At 42.2% G+C, this 19,026-nt stretch overlaps 1 protein-coding gene across 6 annotated transcripts in view; it reads left to right on the top strand.

Annotated features, from left to right (window-relative positions):
- spri (Src homology 2 domain-containing protein sprint) overlaps positions 1–19,026 on the top strand; it is a 251,680-nt gene that overhangs the window by 207,506 nt on the left and 25,148 nt on the right. The window contains exon 2 of one of the 6 annotated variants that reach the window (XM_011152317.3): positions 6,598–6,937. The exons of the other annotated variants lie outside the window; for them this stretch is intronic. Coding sequence (XP_011150619.2) covers positions 6,598–6,937 — 340 coding nt within the window. The remainder of the gene's footprint in view (positions 1–6,597; positions 6,938–19,026) is intronic. 6 annotated transcript variants of the gene reach the window in all.

The following is a 19,026-nucleotide window of genomic DNA, read 5'->3' as shown; positions in this document are numbered from 1 at the left end:
TAACGCGAGACGAGAAGCTCGAAGAGAGCACGGCTCTCGACAAGCGCGTCGTATCTTTTTCCGTTTCATACACGGTGACGCAACAACCACGGCGTCCTTCCCGCCTCTCCCTCCTCCTCCTCCCCGCCACCGCGGCATAATTTTTCTCTTTTTGCTTTTTCTTCTTTTACGACTCGTGTCAGTGTCAGGTGGCGTTCAAGGATGTCCGAGCGAGCAAGAGAAACGATGTCGCGCTTATTTAGCTACGAGCGCTTATCAAGCGGCCCGTTTAAGGGACGGGAGGGAGTGCGTATGATTTATCGTCGAAGCGTACTTACCTTCATAATCAATCAGGCGTGAATAACAGATACGGAAATGTGTCCCGACTTTGCACCGGCAGGAAATCGCTTCGAATCCACCATGGCGGTGAACGTAATAACGCGCTCGCTACAGGAAATCGTTTGAGATGTGTCGGAGAGGACTCTCCTTTTTTCCACCACACACTTCATCATATCTCTCCGCCGTTTCTCCTGCCCGACGATAATGCAGATTGTGATTCTTGTGTCTCCTCCCGTTACTCGTACGGTAACGTATCGTGAACCGTCGTGGTCAACGACCCTGATGAAATTCCTGACGACTCGTGCGGAATCTTTTTTCCCCCCGCGAAAAGACGATGTACGATTTCGGGAGGCCTCCGGCTGTTCCCGAAGAATACAACTGGGTCGTTCACTCGTGCCTCGTTGATCTCAGTTTACCTGAGGCTCATTGCATCGGGACATTTCCGTCTCGGAGAAATCGACCTGAAACCTTGCCGAAGGACACGTGCCTGTCGTTGAGATCAAAGTAGCTACTTGGGAAACACGCGCATTCGTTCGTTATTGACATCGGCGCGATTTGTCGAACCCCTAATCACGCGTAATTGCGAGGGCGCGATTTTTCGACGCACTCGCGGCCGCATCGGTGCGCCAGCGGGATTCCAATTAATTCCGCGGCCATCGATCGTCATTAAGTCCTTCTCGTCGCAGCGTGTCGCGTCGCCAATATCGACGCGCTCCGCGTGCCGTGCGTGTCGGAAACTCGCGGAAACCGAGTGTAACTCTCCCGCATAACTCTCGATCGCACCATCGCGAGACTATCAATCACCATTAGAATTCACTTTTTTCCGCGGCTGAGGGCTCCGTCGCGAAATTAATGATGCGAGATGAATTATTACGGTTTGCGAGAGCATGCACGCTCGCGCGCGCGCGCGCGTTAAGACCCGCTATTCGCGAAATCAGTTCGTTGCTGACACTGAAAAGATGCACACACGCATATACATTCTTTTAATATACTCTAATATATAAATATAAGAGGATATATATAAATATATGGAGATATAATATAAGAGGAATATAAAGAAGCATAGAACATAAATATTAGAGATAATATTATTTATTAGGAGTATGATTTAGTTTGGAGGGTTTTCATAGAATTCTGATAGCAACTTATGGCGATGTTGCCTCATCAATTAAGACATATGAATATTGATCTAGACGACTCAAAAGTAATGATTTCAATGTTAACGGCAAAGATCGTTCGAGACAACCAAAAAAGCCTGAAAATGCAGATTTGCAAACATTATTGTGAGACAAATACTTTTTAAAATAATCGATAGATAGATATGCTTTATAGAACGTAACTTTCCTGAGGCTTTTTTTTAATTGGCGACTCCCGGTGACTTTCGGCATTCTCTCACCTTGCATCTCCGTTACCTCTTGTTTATATTTTGTATGTTCACGAGCCACCTGAACGAAAAATCAATCAAATTCGGCGTTTAACATGTGCGTAGCGAGTAGCGACCTTTAACGAGTGCGTAGTGTTTACGTGTTAATAATAGAAACATAATTAGAAATATCCATCGAACTTTTGCAAGCTTCTGATACAAGCAAATCCTTCGCTGTTCTGGGATGTCTTCTGGGATTCCTTTTCGAATTGCACGCGTGAGTGCACGATAAGAAATAATGTGACAATAAGCGACAATTTAAAATTTGAAACGGTTATTTGATCATACCGATAAACCAAGACCGTTGCTCTAAAATATATTCACTCGAAATAAAATCATTTTTGTCGATTATTATGAGCCAGGACAGCATATAGCAGCCCTGACTTCTAAAAATTACGTTATATATATTTGCTGGGATTCTTGATTGGTCTTCGTCCTTGAGATACTTGGGTGGGATACTCTTACACATTGTGTCCTTTTATACAAGTGTTGAATAAGTTTGGACTGCAAGAAAAGACAACAATCGTGCGCTATATAGCGGTAAATAGCTCAACGAGCCTATTTACTTAATATTTTGTGGAGTATTGGGCAACCATAGTAGTAGAAAATGCAAGATATCTATGAGCATTTTAAATATTAATTGAACAAATGGTTCGAATTTGATATAAACGGAAATATAAGTCGAAATGAAACGTTTTTTTGTATTCCTAATAAATAACATAATAATTGCAATTTCGATATACGTAAAAATTTCTTTCTATGAAAAGAAAATTTCTTAATACATTTTTAAATAAGTTAATGAAATTTGATATAAAACTAATGTATCTCTCTCTTTCTCTTTCTCTCTCTCTTTAAAACAATTATTCTACAAGGTATCCTAAAGCTAAGGTCATAAAAGGCTAAAGGTCATAAAATTGTAATAGAAATTTATAGTGATGTTGCTCCATCAATTAAGACAGATGAATATTTTTAGATGATTCAAAAGTGGTGATTTCAATGTTAATGACAAAGATCGTTCAAGACAGCCAAAAAAACTTCAGAATACAGATTTGCTAACATTATTAAACGAAGATTCAGCACAATCCACTTTAGAATTTGCTAGAGCATTAGATGTTGATCGTACAACAGCTAAATGTTTACATGATATGAAAAAGATTCACAAAGAAGCAAAATGGGTTCTACATGAACTATCGGAAAATGTCATGAAACCGGTTAAACATTTGCATTTCGTTGATCGCCAGATAAAAAATGAAGAGTTTTTGTTTATCGAATTGTTACGGGGGATGAAAAATGAATCTATTTTGATAATCCCAAACGAAAAGAATCATGAGTTGATCCAAGCCTACCAGCAACATTCACTTCGAAGCTCAATATATTCACGGTTCAAAGCTATTGCTGTATATTTGATGGGATCAAAAAGATTGTGTACTATGAACTATTAAATCCAGATGAAACTGTCACTGCTGATCGTTATCGACAGCAATTGTACAAATAGTAGCGAGCATTGGACTAAAAACGATCTAATTGCGAATAAACATAAAGTGATTTCTTCACGACAATACTCGACCTCATGTTGCATTATCAGTGAAGCAAACGCTATTAGACTTGGAATGGAAAGTCTTATCGCACCCCGCGTATTCTCCAGACATCGCTCCATCCGATTATCACTTGTTCCGGTCGATACAACATGCTCTAAAGGATATACTTTCATAACTTGGAAGAAGTGCGAAAATTTGTTGAAAATTGGATCAACTCCATAGAAGAATCTTTTTATCGTAACGGAATCCACCTTTTGCTAGAAAGATGGGAAGAAGTTGTAGGAAAACAAAGGAAAATATTTTGATTAAGTTCGTTATCTTATTTAAGTAAAACAACTTTTGAGAAAAAGATTCTCAAAATTAAATCACACTCCTAATAATATATTCGATATCTAGTACAACTGGACATTTGATGCTGAAGTTCGAAGCTTCGACTTTGATGGTTCAAATCTTTGAAATTCGTACCCATTTAGTTGCACGTACTTTTCAGTTTTCGAGATTCCGAATATTCAAAAATTTGAATATTCCAATACTCGAAGATTTGCTCTTTGAAATGTCATTATTCGAATGCAGCGCCTCAAAGTTTCAGAAATGCGAAAGACCGAAACTTCTAATATAATTGATGGCTTCATTCTATATCCAATGCTGCCGCGCGGGATTTTTTCAAAGGAATTGCGAGTTCCACAGGAAACTCGCGTTCTTTTTCTACTTATCGTGTCGTATTTCTCACCGTCTCATCCCGCCCCGCTGTTTAATTTTCTCGGCATCTTCTCGTGCGGCCATTATGCCAGTTGAGATCGAGCCACCGGATGACGGAAGAGACGCGTATCAGGTTAAACGTCGAAAAGACAACCGAAGGAGAACAAGGAGTCGAGGTGATGTTTGCGTCAGCGACTTCCGCCATGTGCTCTTACTTTCTGGTCACCTTATGTACTTTCTCGACCGGCCAATATCTACGGGCCTCTCCGGCCTCTTCTTCCTTCTTCTTTTTTTGTCATGCCTTCTTGTCCGGCGACGATATCGATAATAACACGCGTTCCTCGCTCCCTTCCGCGAGCCGTTTCCTCTTTTTATGTTTGCGAGCAGCCAGCCACGAAGGAGCCTTTATCGTAGAGAGAACCGGCCAGCCCTATATTCGGCTCAGGCATAACCTCGTGAACGTTATTTTTTAGCTGCTGTTGTTCTCAGGAAGGAACAGCGAGAAATGGGAAAAAATGGTGTGTAAACGGCACGGATTGCATATGTAGCGCCCATCTCCGCGGGGAAAGGCGTCCCCTATTTACGAAACACGCCTGACCTTATGAGACTTTAGAGATCCTCGCAAGGATTTTTTCTCGAAGAAAGATAATTTCACCTAAACACGTTTTTTCATCGCCGTCGCGAAATCAGAAACATTCCTTCCGGCTCGAGCTTTGAGAAAAAAGAATCTGTTCACGTCTGAGAGAGAAAGGAGATTCCGTGGCAACCTGCGCACACGTAACAGTATATCCAGAGCGTGTCTGATAACTCGCATGCCAACACTCGTGTGCAGGTAGAACGGATTAATTGACAAAGTCCTCTACTGCTCTGCGATAGTCGAGCGGCGCGTGTCAAGCTGCACCTCATTGTCTATACTGTCTATACTTAGAGTCATCAGAATATTGCAAACAAATCCACAGGACGTCTTCCTCGAACTGTCCCCGTACAACTCGTTCTACCGCTCACTCATTCGTTCATTCTTTAATTGGTCTCTCGATAATTATTACGAAGATTCCGTGAAGCGTCCGCGGAGTCACCCATATTCAGTTCAACAATAGAACTACCAAGAATCACCGCGACATATTTCTATCGGAGCGGTCGAAATGGCAGGATTTTGAAAAAAAAAAGAAAAAAAGAAACACTATGCAAGGCCAAAATATTTATTTACTTTTTTCAATTTTATTCAACGTCCGTTAGAGATATAAATTTGAGTTATTTTTCTAAGAAGTTAGGAATTAACGGTTCTTTTTCTAGTCGTTTGGTAATTCTAACAAGTTCTTGTATCTGCGTGCGAATTATCAAGCACTCTGTATAAGTGTCTGCAAGATAAGCGATATATAAAATAAATGAATAACGAATGAGAGGGCTCCTAAATTAATGAGTGCTCCCCTAAGAGTCGCGGCTAATTAGATACGACGACGTCCGCGCCCGTGGTGTAATTCAGTTTCGGCGATGCCGGAGCGGAAGGTGTTAACCGAAGCTGCCCAAATATTGTCGCGAGGCAACAAATACCAGCCAGGACGAGACCCGATTTCCCGGCGATATCCCGGCGGAGGAACTTTCCTGCCACACTCGTTGTCGGACGCGACTACGCACTCGGGCTCAATTTATTCCGACAATCGAAACTTTTCGTTTGTTTGTGTTAAGCGCGCGCACTTTAGATAAGGATCCGCATCGCGAGGGGTAGCAAACGCATACTTCTCGTCGCGCGATGGCCCCGTCTGCGCTCAAAATCGTTGCGCGATTTTATCGCGATTATCGTATTTCGACGGCCGATCGTAAAACCGCGAGCAGACTGTCTCGATCGTATTAAAAAGCAGAAGAAATCGGAACTTTTATTTCTCGTCTCCCTAGAGCTCGCCGCGCCGAGACGCAAACATCCGCGTAAAATTGAAAGCCCGCTTCTTTTTTAGATGTTTACGTTTGACGGTTCTTTGAGAAAATTGCACGCGCTCACGAGCGGGATTCTGTTTATCTCATTATCCGTCGGACTTTGATAAAACAAAAATATAAAATAATATATAACGTGAAGAAAAATAGAAGACATATAATTTGTGATTAATTAAAGCGAATATATTGAATTATTCGTAATGTTTTTACCAGGTATCGGTATTAACGTACTCAGTGATTGTCATGTATTTTTAATATCACATTATTCCCATGTAACCTCAAGGGTAACAATTTCTAAGCAATATCTGAAAGAAAAAGCGTCAAAACTCTCTCATCTAGAGAAGGTGCTAACGATCACACATTTCGCTACGAGTTTTCCAAACAACCTTATAATAATGAGCGTGGAGGAAACCCACGCTGGTCAGCATTGATTTACTGTTGAGAAATCAAGCGGTCGAAAGTCCGAGGAAAAGAACGAAAGGACATCACTTATCACTGGGTGACTTTATTTTCTCACCGCTGTCTGGTGGCTCGTGGTTTACTCGTAACGAGATTCCCATCCCGAAAAAGCGGGGCAAGTTGACCGTCGATAATCGCGCAACGACGCAGCTCGCAAGCGATACTTCACGACCGAGTGATCGATCGACCGGTCCATTTTTCACGGACCCATTCTCACTGGCGAATCCGTAGGCCATCGTGCGACCGGCATCCGAGGGACCGGACGCCGAGCTCCTTCTCTCGACCTTCGTGGAACCGAAAAACCTTCCTCGACGCGCGTGGCCGCGTCCGTGAAATGCGTCGTCGCGCGTCACCGATCATCGCCGCGCGATCGTCGTGAGAGAGGTGCGACCGTCATCGGCGCGAAGACACGAGGACCCTGTAGCTTCGCCACGATGCTGCCGCCGATCATCGGTAACATCAACAGCAGCGACATTCTGACGTTGTACACGAATCCGAACAACGGCAGGAACTCGACGGTGGAAACGCGAGCGGTCAGTCGCGGTCGTTACGCGGAGATCGGCGTCAAGAGGTAAACGAGTTCTCCCTTTATAGTCTGTAAGTTCATTGAGTGTTTTTCAAGATTGTCTGCTTCACTTTCGCGTGATCATCTTGACGCAAGACCAAATGTAATTTATTTTTAACGTAACACTTTTATCAATAAATAAAACATTTTTATCTTTTTTTATCAATCTGTTTGCCGTTACGCAAATGTCGGCGTAAAATATTAAGTTTTCTTTTTTTTTGTAGACTTACTTGGACTCATTTCTCAAAATTGTCGGTTCAATTCGCGTGACCGTCTTGACAGGGCTGAATATAATTTATTTTAACGTAACTTTATTAAGAAATTTTTTGTCGGCATAATAACGCAATATTTAATTAAACGATTAATAAATTAAATAATTTGTAAAAATTAGTCAGTCTTTGTCACCCCGCTTCCCCCATTTTCAATACAAATGACAAAAGAAAGATTAGAGAAAATGTTATATAAAAATATAACATTAAAGGCCATCACACACAAATGAACGTAAGCAGTAAAGAAACTGACCAATCACAATCAATTATTCTCGTAAGTTTTAAAATGGCGCCTTTAAATTTCGATTGTGATTGGTCGATTTGCTTACTGCTTACATCTTACTGCTTTAATTCGTTTGTGTGCGATGGCCTTTAGAGCTTCTATTGCAACGTTTCTTACGCTTTTTGTTTCTGCCAGCGTCCTTTTGCGGACTAAATTATTTAAATATACAGAGTGCTCTAACTACATTGTGTATTTATCATTCAGCCTAAAATTTTACAACCGACGAACATTCTTCGTTCCTTATCGTATTACAACACGCTGGTGCTTGATCTCGCATATTGATGACGATCTTACGCGAGGATTCTCGCGAACCGAGCAGAAATGGGGACGCTCGAAACTTCTCACAGTCTGGATCCGTAAAAATCAAAGCTACAAGACGGATGTTGATCGTCCGACTCGCCTTCCGGCCATGATCCGTGAACACTGATATCGCGGACTAAAGCGTGTAATCGAGCCCGTTAGATCTATCGATCTTACAGTCTGAGCGATCGACTGAAGACGAAGAAGGAACGAAAGGAGAAGAAGTGACCTCGCGGCGGTCCCGCGTCCTGCGGCCGGCGCGAGGAAATCGATTTTAATCAGCAGTTAATATGAAATATGATAGCAAAGTGGTCGATAGAGAAAGAGACAATGGGAGGAGGGGTAGGAATGGAGGGGAAGGGGGAAGCTCTTCGATTTATTCTTATGTAAGCTGCTTACTCGTAATCCGCTTACTCTCCCACGAATAGGCTGCGGATGAGTCTCATTACTTCTTCTCTTCTTCTCGCGGGGCGCAGGATGCCTCCTCCCCCCTATTCGCAAAAATCTTCACCGTTTGCACGAGAAACAGGATCCCACGTCGTCGACGTCATTGAGAAATTTTGCGCGCTTCAATTATCGTCTATTACTGCGGATCCCTCATATTCGATAAATTTCTATCTTCGGGGACACAAAACGCGCTCGTGATAAGATTCCTCCGCCTCGTAGACGCGCGCTCATGAGAAGAAGATGTAATTGCTTCCATATGGTAGATATTCCCGCGAAATATCTACGCGGAGAATTAAAGGATGCGGCCTTGGGTGCCCTCCGGTGCATTTTCTTTATTCGAAGGAACCGAAAATATTTTCAAATCTCCAGAGCGCGAGGACACCGGAGGATAATAATATCAATACGGGGAGGGCTTCGCTTTGACGAGGTCCCCTACCTTCCTCCCCGACCTTCCTGTCGCGTAGATTCCTTCATCCTACGTCCCGATCCCGGCGGAAACCCATTTCCACGCTGGAAATCGAGTCTGACTTGGAAATCCTCCGGGGATAAAGGAGGAACTCGTCTTTCTCTCCCTCTCGCTCTCCTTCCTCGCGGATCTATCGTGTCGCACGCCTTTGGAGAGTCCTTTGAAAGTACATCTTCGCATGAAGAGAGATCCTCTGAACAGCGTCACGAGGATAACGCTCCTGCGTGTCCTTCCGCTTTTCCTTAAGCCGCTCACTCGCTCGCTTTCGAAAACTAGCGCGACTCGCGACTGTCCCGTGCACGCGTCGTTTGTCATCGCGCAGGAAAGGCGAGGATGTTGCACCGAGTAGCTGCTGTGTCGTACAACGGGGTGAAAGAACGCGCGTGGACGACATCTTCCTCTGGAAGCGCGCCAGAGCCGTAACGGGGAGAACCGTTTGTGCGCAGACACGCGACCAAAGAGACACGGTCTCTCTTCAGGACGCCTCTCTCGCGGCGCACAAATAATTGCCCGTGCTTCTTATCGCATATTCGTGTCCGTTGTGTAAACACGGCTCCCCGATTTTTATATCTCTCTGTGATACTGCGCTGCGCATGCGGCGTTATCTCGAGCGGAACGAGTGTCGGGAAAGTGGACGCGCCAACCCGAATCGCTGTTTTCGCGGGTTGAATGAATTGCTAGTATTTTGAAAAGTGCAATATTGAAGATGCGTTCTCGCACTGAAAAAATTGTATTCTTATTTTAAGAATTTCCCACTTAAGTTTAGGATAATTTCTTCTAAAATAGGCACCAAGAACATTTTCTTAACTTAAGAAGAGAATCTTCTTAAGAATGTGTTAGTACTAGATATTCTTAAGAAATAATCTTAACGGATATTCTTAATGTATATAAATATTAATACAACCATATACGATAGATCAAAGTAAGTAAAAGCCAACGCTGCTATCAGATCGCAACTTCAAAATGAAATTTAAAAATGTAGTGTCGCAAAAAATTAAGGGGGTTAATTAATTTAATATTAAAAATTAGGAATCAGAGTCTGCTCGACGCGGAAAGTTTATTCACCGTGCATACACTTTCTGCGTCGAACTGATTCTAATTCCCAATTTGTAATGTTTAATTAATTAACCTCTTGCACTATTAATCCTCTTGTAATGCTACATTTTTTAATGCAAGTTTAAAGTTGCAATCCGATTTCAATGTTGGATTTTATTTACCTTTGATTTATTGCATATAATTATACTGCGAAAGCTGTTTTTGAGATAAAAAAGCACACATACTTTTGTATAAAGGCATAATGCACAACGCATAAGAAAATGAACTAATCAATCTTTCATTTCAAACGTGGCGATAGAAATGAGGATTCTGATTGGTTCCTTTCCTTATTGTGTATTATGCCTTTATTTAAGAGTATGTGCTTCTTTCTTAATGACCGATCGACGACTTGTTTCTTACTAGGCAGTTATTCTAAAAAAATATATTCTTAATTTTAGTATGTATTCTAGACATATCGAAAAGAAGAAAATATTCTTATAGATTAAGAATATCTGTTAAGAAAGTTTAAAAAGTATAAAATTTTCTTAAGAATACAATTAAGAATACAATTTTTTCGGTGTGGGGAGACGCCATTTAGCGCTATTTAACGCTATTTATTTAACAAGCTGTTCGCGGAGCTAGATGATAACGCTAACATGACAAACGCTATCATGACGTCACCAATGGTAGCATTGTATGCCACAAATGTACGCTATCAACGCCATTCCCTCCGAGGTAATGCACTGATAACGTTAGGATTTGTAAGTTCTGTGAACGTCGAAAACGCTGTAAATTACATACCTGTCGCTGCACACCTTGATTGCCAAACAATGCTGGTATATACTCAAAACAGAGTAATTTCAGAACAAGCGGAATCATTTAAATTTTAGAGGATTTTATTCTTTTATATGACCTCAAGAAGATTCCTCTACGATTAAGAGGAAAATATTACAAATACGTTATTCTTAAAGTAGAGGGATTATATGTATAATGCAAATCTTATTGATTTTAATATAAATTTCCTCTTATACACAGATCACACTTTACAAATAGAATACTTTTTTTGGGTGACATATTTATCATTTTATTATTTTTATTATTCTATTATCTACTTATTATTTACTATTTCATTATTATTCGTATGTACGTATTGGCGTAATGGCGTTTAAACAATTTTCGAAACGTTAAAGAACTGAAGAAGTGTCACCTTTAAACTGTGCAACCTAATGATCTACCGACAGGTTGAACAGTTTGAACTCGCAGACATTTCGGAAGTTGATAATCAACGCCTATTTGTTATATTTGTGTAGTTACTTTGTAGCCTCGTCAAAACTAAATTGTAAATAAAGAAAATGCAACAATATAAATATTATATAGTATTATATAGTATAAATATTATATAGTAATCCAAGATCTCTCTACAAATTAAAAAAGTATAATACAAAACCTCAAATGTACAAGCTTTCCGACGAAATCAACTTTATGTACCTAGTTTAAGACGTTTATATTATTCCATTAACTTTTTGTTCCACGATAATATATTATTTGAGCACTAATTAAGATGTTCACTTTAACTTTATGTGTACAGGCTGCAATACCTACACTAAGTTAACTTGTTATACCTTGTTATCGTTATATATATATACGTTAACATAAAGTAATAGCTAATGGACCAACACAATTAATATTCATATCACCAAAATATAAATAAACTTCCGCTAAACGACAAATTATCCGCTGGACATTCGATGTAGGATACAAGACACAGCAACTGTAGCATCGTCCTAAAAAATCGCTCAACAGGAAGTCGTTGAAGTAGCGTATAGCAGCAAAAAATATTAATTAATAATTTCCCGATGAGAAATATACGCGAAATGCATATTTCCCGATCGCCGTTTCGCGACTAAAGAGGCAATTGTGAGAGAGAGAGAGAGAGAGAGGGGGAGAAAGAGAGAGAGAGAGAGAGAGAGAAAAAGAGAGAGCAGATGGTAGTAATGCCGGGCGTTCGTGCATCGTTTCGAAAAAGAAAAACGCGCTCCGATATCGCGAGGAATCAAGAGAGCGAACAGAGTGAGCCGCGTGTGACGGCTCTCTGAAAGTAAATGGGGCCGGCCCGCTTTTCTCGGTCCATCCAGAAGGGATTGACCTACCGGGTGACACTCGTGATAAATAGAGAGTGAGCGAGAAAGAGAAAGAGAGAGGGAGAGAAAGCAAAGCAAAGGGGAAGGACCACAGAAAGAGAGAGAGAGAGAGAGAGAGAGAGAGAGAGAGAGAGAGAGAGAGAGAGAGAGAGAGAGAAAAGAAAGAGAGAGAGCAAAGCACGACAAAGCGAGCTCATTGTCGATCGATCACTCGCCGTTATTCCGACGCGCCATTAAATTCCGCTTCTCCGTCGACGGAGAAATATAAGGATAATGACATCAGTGTTTACTCACTCTCTCTCTCTCTTTCCCCCCCTCTCCCCTCCCCCTCTGTCTCTCTTTTACTCTGTTTCTCTCTCGCTATCTCTCTCTCTCTCTCTCTCTCTTCTACCGTATTTACCCGGTAAATTCAATCTTGGCTCGTACGTCGGAACCATTTTCTCGAGCGGAATGCAATTTCCACGACGTTGCATCTGCGGAGCTTTTCACTCTTCAATCCGCAAGTCCCCGAATATCGATTTGCGTGAATCTTCCGCGGCGAAGCCTTTGAATTGGCTAGGTGGATTCGAGCGAAAAGAGAAGTAGAAATAAGGTCGAGACGCGCAAGGAAGACACGGGATTTCCGTCTGCTCGTGGGCTCGTTCACGTGTACGCAAATGAAAGAGGTGAGAAAGTAAACTGGCCGGCTGGCTGACTGGCAGGCAGGCAGGAAGGAAGACGGAAGAGACCAGGGGATGGGGGAACAGAAGTCAGGTGTTTAGAGTGACTTCCTTCCGTGCATCGACCTTATCCGGTTTCTTCTTGTAGAGCGGTGCGAAACCGAAGCCGAAGAGCCGCCTCTTGGGTTTCAGCCTCTGAGACCGAACGAGTACCGGTGCCAGCTTATGTTACTCTGCTGTAATACGCGACACTCGTCTCACCCGCTAAGCATTACGGGCCGTTTCGGCACAGTGCGCTCGTATGTCGCTTTTTATATCGAAATTTCTTGCGCTCTCCTCGCGTCGAGCTCGCTCTCACAAGCCGGTCTTGAGCGACTCGCGACTCCGGACGAAAAATCTCAGGGCTGCTAGAAAAAAAAGAAATACCAAACAATGGAAAGAAATGGAACGTAAAGTAACGAGACAATAATGGATTGTTTTCTACTACAGACACAAATTTCGGATGACACGATTGAAGAAACAGAGATGAGAAATCTCTTAAATGTCCAGTTATGAGAGGTAAACACGACTATATAAAAGTCCACGGCCAATTGTCCAAATTTGTGATATGTACTTTCGGTTTTTTGATGATATAATTGCGGTAATGTTCTCACTGGCTCCTCCTGTTTCTTGCGATTAAACAAAAATAAGACAATGAGGATCTCATTACGGTGAGAACAGAATTAAATCAGATCACCTCACAGCGGCGACACGAAGGAAGGAGGGAAGGTGAACTGGCGCGATTCTTTGTTCTCCGCCCTTCTCCGTTTCTTTTAATTTAGAGCTTAATTCACAAATATGTTCCGTGTACTTTTTTTATCGATCTGCTCCGCCATCGAAGCACTATCGTCTCCTCTCCCTTACTTCCCGCCTTCTCTGTCTTAGATCATCCCACAAACTTTTGTGGGATTAACTACCAACTAGATAACTAGACTGCTGACTTTGGACAATGGAACGGTGATAGGAAATAGACGTCATATAATTTTGCGTGTGCACGATGTGCATACTATCTGTGTGTCTGTCTTTACGACTAATTTTCTAATTAGGAAAATAGTTATTCGTATGTTTCATTTTATTAAACTACAAATATTTGTCTTTCATGCTTCTTTATATTTTATTTCCTTTTGTTACGTATTTTCTAAACTAATGCTTATTGTCTATCAACACATGTACTACTAGTTGGATACTTTCGTCCTTTGTACGTTAAATTAGATTTACTTCAATGCATTCAGTTATACAGGGTGTCTCATTTTAAATGAGCCATGCAAAAATCTCGAGAAATATGAAAAATACTAAGAAACGTTTCAGACTCTTGTTAATTTGGAGATTTTTAAATCATCAAATTAACAAAAGTCGCGTTATTGTAACAATATATTTTTGAGACCAAATGGAATAAAAAAATTTAGTATCACTTTTTCTTTCGACAAATAGTTAACGAGATGTCGAAATTTAAATATTAAAAAGGTCATCAAGTTTTCCCTAGGCAAATAAAAAAAATGTTTCAAACAAAAGTTGTTAAAATTCATTGGTAGCAAATGATATAATAAAAAATTGGGGTTTCTATTTAAGGACAGTAATAATCAGTGAATATCTCGAAGGCCATTTGTAAAGAAAATGATATAGTTTTTTGTTTTATGTCTCCCTTGAAACCATACAACTTTGGTCTGAAGCGTTTCTTAGTATCCTTCATATTTATCGAGATCTTTGCCTGGTTTATTTAAAATGGAACACCCTGTATATTCAGTTATAACATACAATGCTTGCGTGCTTAATTACATTGTGCATTATGAATTCTGCTATTGTGACCTCGGCAGTAATTATACATGTGTGAGTAAACTCGGAATAACGTAACGAATAATATAACGTTCTATACATCCACCACTTGGAACAAGTTACGTGAAAGTCAGCAGTCTAGTTAGTAGACTGAGTCAGTATATAGCCTGTAGATCATCCGCGACATATAAAAGATATTCCTTCGGACTGATTCGCATTGCGAGCCGCAGCGACGACGTGATGTATGATCAAGCCGAAGAAAGTTTGAAACTTCGGGCAGGAACTTCTTTCTCGTGCTGCCGGAACAACGGAAGAGAGCTAGAGTAATACTCTCCCGCAGGAAAAGAGGCTCGTTCGTTTAAATGTGTGTGTGTGTGTGTGTGTGTGTTGGTACGTCTGTGTCGAACATAACCGAGTTATCGGGCGCCACCGTGGGATCGAATGGTGGTTAATCAAGAGAGATTAAATCGACCGTCGCGGCCGGTGGGCGGAGAGGATGTCTCATCCTTTCTCCCCGTCGGACAATACCGGATATTGGCGGAAGCCATCCCTCTCTGTTCGACGAGTTAATTAAGTTCGCTTATCGGAATCGACGATTCCGCGCGACGCGCCGTAACGACGCGTCGCTCGCGACAATCGGTGGCATGAATCCGCCGCGAAATAAATCAATGGGGAAATTGAAGAAACGCCAAAAAATTCCCCAAATTCTATCCACGTAAAAAAAAAGGAAACATGGAATTCTTGGACAGTTTTTTTTTTATGTCGCAGGATCTCTCGAAATGTGCGAACGTGAAAGTTCCTATCGACACAACAACATAATCTATCGCTTTGACAACAAATTAACCGAAGGATGGAGGCTTACTGCGAATTTCTTCATCTACATATCTGAATTATATAATACATAAGTAATACATATTAATTACGTCTCACCGCATTTTTGCGTCATTATATAGACCTTGTGTCATGCGCTACGTTAAGAAGAGCACAAATCTAAAGCCAAAGGTCGTAAAAAATTTTTCAGCGGTCACATAAACGAGCAGCGAAGGCATTCAGCGCGTAAATCCCGTTCCCCGAACTCTCACGGCTTTTTCTCGTCCTCCTTAATTTTCGCAAAACCATCGCCGCCGCCGCCGCCAATAGTCCTTTTCACTGAGCGATGAAAAACTTCGCGTCTTATAACAGATGAGGTAGCGGGAGAGTCGCTGGGAGCGGAGGAGAAGGGCAAGAGGCGTCGGGAGAGAAGCCGAGAGAAAACGGCCGGAGGAAAAAGGACGAGACGGTTTACCGGCGCTATTTTTCCGGTCGATGATCATCATAATCGACAACTTTTCCAATCCCCTTTCACGCGAGCGCCGGTTGTTCCTCTCGTGACTGAAAGCCGTTAAGAGAGCACGCTAGCTACACCACTAGCCCGCTTTCCGCCGCACTTTTCCGCCGCTGCTGCACGCATTCGATTATCGCGGCGGCGCGGCGGAAACGCTCGATACGCGACGATACTTCCGTGACGGACTTCTCGTGAGAAATGTAGCTCGCGAGTTGAGCGAATATAACGACGTGGAAGCGAGATCGCCGCGATCCCCTCGCTTCGCACGAGGACGAGGAAACCGCGATATTTATACGGCGCGCGTCCGGAATCGCAGACGTGCACGGCTTCGACGACACCGTGGATTTCGCAGTGCCGCCATCGCGCGCGCGCACACACACACATACATACTCAGTATGCAACCGAGATTTGGCGGCATTCCAATTGTAACGAGGCGACCCTACGTCTGGAATCGCTCTTGAGTAAAGCTTCGCGCGCTTTGAATACAAAACTAGATTGCGATTCTCCTATATTTGAATAGATAAACCTGTGTCTTTCTCTCTCTCTCTCTCTCCCACTTCCCCCTCCTCTCTTTTTTTCAGTGCGTCTCTCGTTGCCTGGAACCTTGTCGCACAATCAGTCCAAATGCAACACGGCCGTAAACTCGCGGATGCATGCATAAACGTCCCTCGAAATGACTCCGACAATATCCCGGTGAGATAAACACGGTCCATCCAGCTCCTGAATTTCCGGCTTCGAAGAGATTCGCGCCGCGATTCCCACGTATGATAATAATACAGTCGCGTCGGCGGGAAGTCGGCGGAAGGATGCGGGTATTCAAATTCAACGCGGCTCCTTGCTTACGAAAACATCGAAAATGTCTCGGGACATTTGCACGGCCGCCTGTCGTCCACGCAGCGCGTCCTTTGATCATCCCTCCGAGAGGAGACGTCGGAGCTCGAACTTTCATCCCGTAAGTCCCTCGTCCCCTCCGCCGTCAATCAACGCGCACACGCCGCCGGTAGTCTGAAGTCGCGGCGAGGAAAGAAGGAATCGCGCTCGGCGTCTCGGCAAAATTTAATTAGGGAGAGATGTGGCGTCTCTTTGCCCGATTGTCGACGTCCTCGCGATTGTATCCCCCTTTTTTTCCTTCCGTCGTTCCTTTTTCCTCTTCTTATCCCGGTAAACCACGATAATCGCGAAGAACTTTGGATTCCCAGCGCGGCGGCAGGATCAGCCACGTCTCGGCTAATTAGCCGTCTCGACCGCGTGAGCGCATCGCGGTGCAGCCGAGTGCGACGCGCGACGGCATGCCCCGCTCCGAATAATTATGGCCGAAGCTAATTTGTCGCTGGAACTTCCGCGCGGCGTCTTCCAGCAGCCGAAGAAGGAGCGCGGCAGTGTCTCCTTCCCTCCGGAGCGCGCGCGCGCGAAAGAAGGCGCTAGGGATCTCTCGCCGCCACTTCACGTGGCGCCCTTGTTCTCGCGCCTTGCGCCGTGCGGAGGGCGCAACCCCTTTCTAGAGACGGGCCAAATGCACCGAATGCACCCCGCGGCTCGTTAATAAAACGTTGCCGTGCGCTCGCAGGAGCCACCACGTGTTGAGAACCTCCATCGTCATGGCAACCCCCGACTTCGCAGACGACCGACATCACCCCGTTGGTCCACGAATGTGCCCCCGCACGTTCCTGCCTCCCCACCCTCCTGCCATCATTGTCATCTCTAGTTTAACCGATAAGCACTCACGTCGGGTCAATTTGATTTTTCCATCTTTTCCTCTTCCTTTCTTCTCTTCCGTCTCTTCCTTTTCGTACATCTTATCTTATATATATGTAAAGAAAAATGGGAGAGCGGCTTGCATACCAAACTGCTGCTTCACAATACATGTAAAATGGGGGTGTAAATAATATCGTGTTCTGTTTCTGGATATTACAACCTATTATATATATGTGTGAATTCTATGTATCACAATCTTGTAATTATCCTTAATTTTCTCTAATCAATTTTGTAATGTCCCTCTGATGTAGCTCGCAAGTTAGCCAATGTGAAGTAAGAAAGCGTCTATGAGAATGTCGAAATATTCATGAGACGTATTCGTAAACTTTGTGTCTCATTGTTTCATTTTCCCAAGTATTTAACAAATTCTTGCGTATTTAATACGAACAATGGATATGTATGAGAATGGCAGTTTGGCAACTGCCATGTTAAAAAAGTCTATATTTTTTTAAAGATTACAAATGATTTATCAAAACAATGTACGTAAAATTTATTAAAATACATGTAAACTGAATTCATACAGGAAAAAGTGTGTTCTGCAATATAATTATATTTCATTCTGAACAATTTTGATATTCTTCTTATATGCAGTTCATAAAAATCATATTTAATAATATTTAATAAAAAATAATATTTAAAATATTATTAATTAATTTATTAATTTATTAATTTAAAATGTTATTAATTAAATATTATTAATTAAAATAATATTTAATAAAAAAAGAAGAAAAGAGAAACCAATATGAGCCGAATATCCTCTACTACTTTTTATATGTTCACACTTTATATATATATACGTGATCAATATTTTTTTAATATAATTATATAATTATATATATATATATATATACATACAGAGTGTCCCATTTTAAAAGTACCAGGCAAAAATCTCGAAAAATATGAAAGTATTAAAAAACATTTCAGACAAAAATTATATAGTTTCAAAGAGGATATAAAACAACTATATCATCTTGTTTACAGATGGCGCCACTTTCGAGATATTCACTGATCATTACTTTTCTTAAACGGAGACCCCAATTTTTTATTATATAATTTTTTCTACCAATTATTTTGAACAAATTTTGTCTGAAGTATCTTTTTAATTGCCTAATATTGTTTTAGATATTTTTTCGAAAACGCGACATTTTAGAGAAAAATGTTTCAGACAAGAGTTGGTATGATTCCAATTGTGACAAAAATCAGGGTGGACGGGTGGCCTGAAACACCCTGTATAATTCTTGTATAAATCGTAAGTCACTCAATCAATGTAAGGCGAACGAGCCAATTGGAGCCAAGCCACGGGTGCCGTGCGTAATTCCAATGAAATCCCTCGAGAGGACCGATTCACAAGGCGAGTGTACGCGATCACTGCTTTCTGAATTTTCCCTCCCGACGCAATTTTCTCTTCCTCCATAATAACGAGAACTCTCGCCATCGACATATACCGAGTGTCGCGCGAGCAGAGGGGACCACCGGCGCGGCGGGGGGAGGGGCTTTGTTCGCTGGTTCTTTCATGGCGCCTTTCAAACTTCGAGAGCGTAAGAAACGCTCGTGTGCGCGCCCGCCCGCATCCACACGCGACTTCCGGGCTTTCGAGCTAAATT

This window comes from Harpegnathos saltator, unplaced genomic scaffold (assembly GCF_003227715.2).
Source record: "Harpegnathos saltator strain DR-91 unplaced genomic scaffold, Hsal_v8.6 scaffold202, whole genome shotgun sequence".
Taxonomy (NCBI): Eukaryota; Metazoa; Arthropoda; class Insecta; order Hymenoptera; family Formicidae; genus Harpegnathos; species Harpegnathos saltator.
Note: the sequence above shows the minus strand (reverse complement) of the source record. Positions and strands in the feature narration are given on the sequence as shown.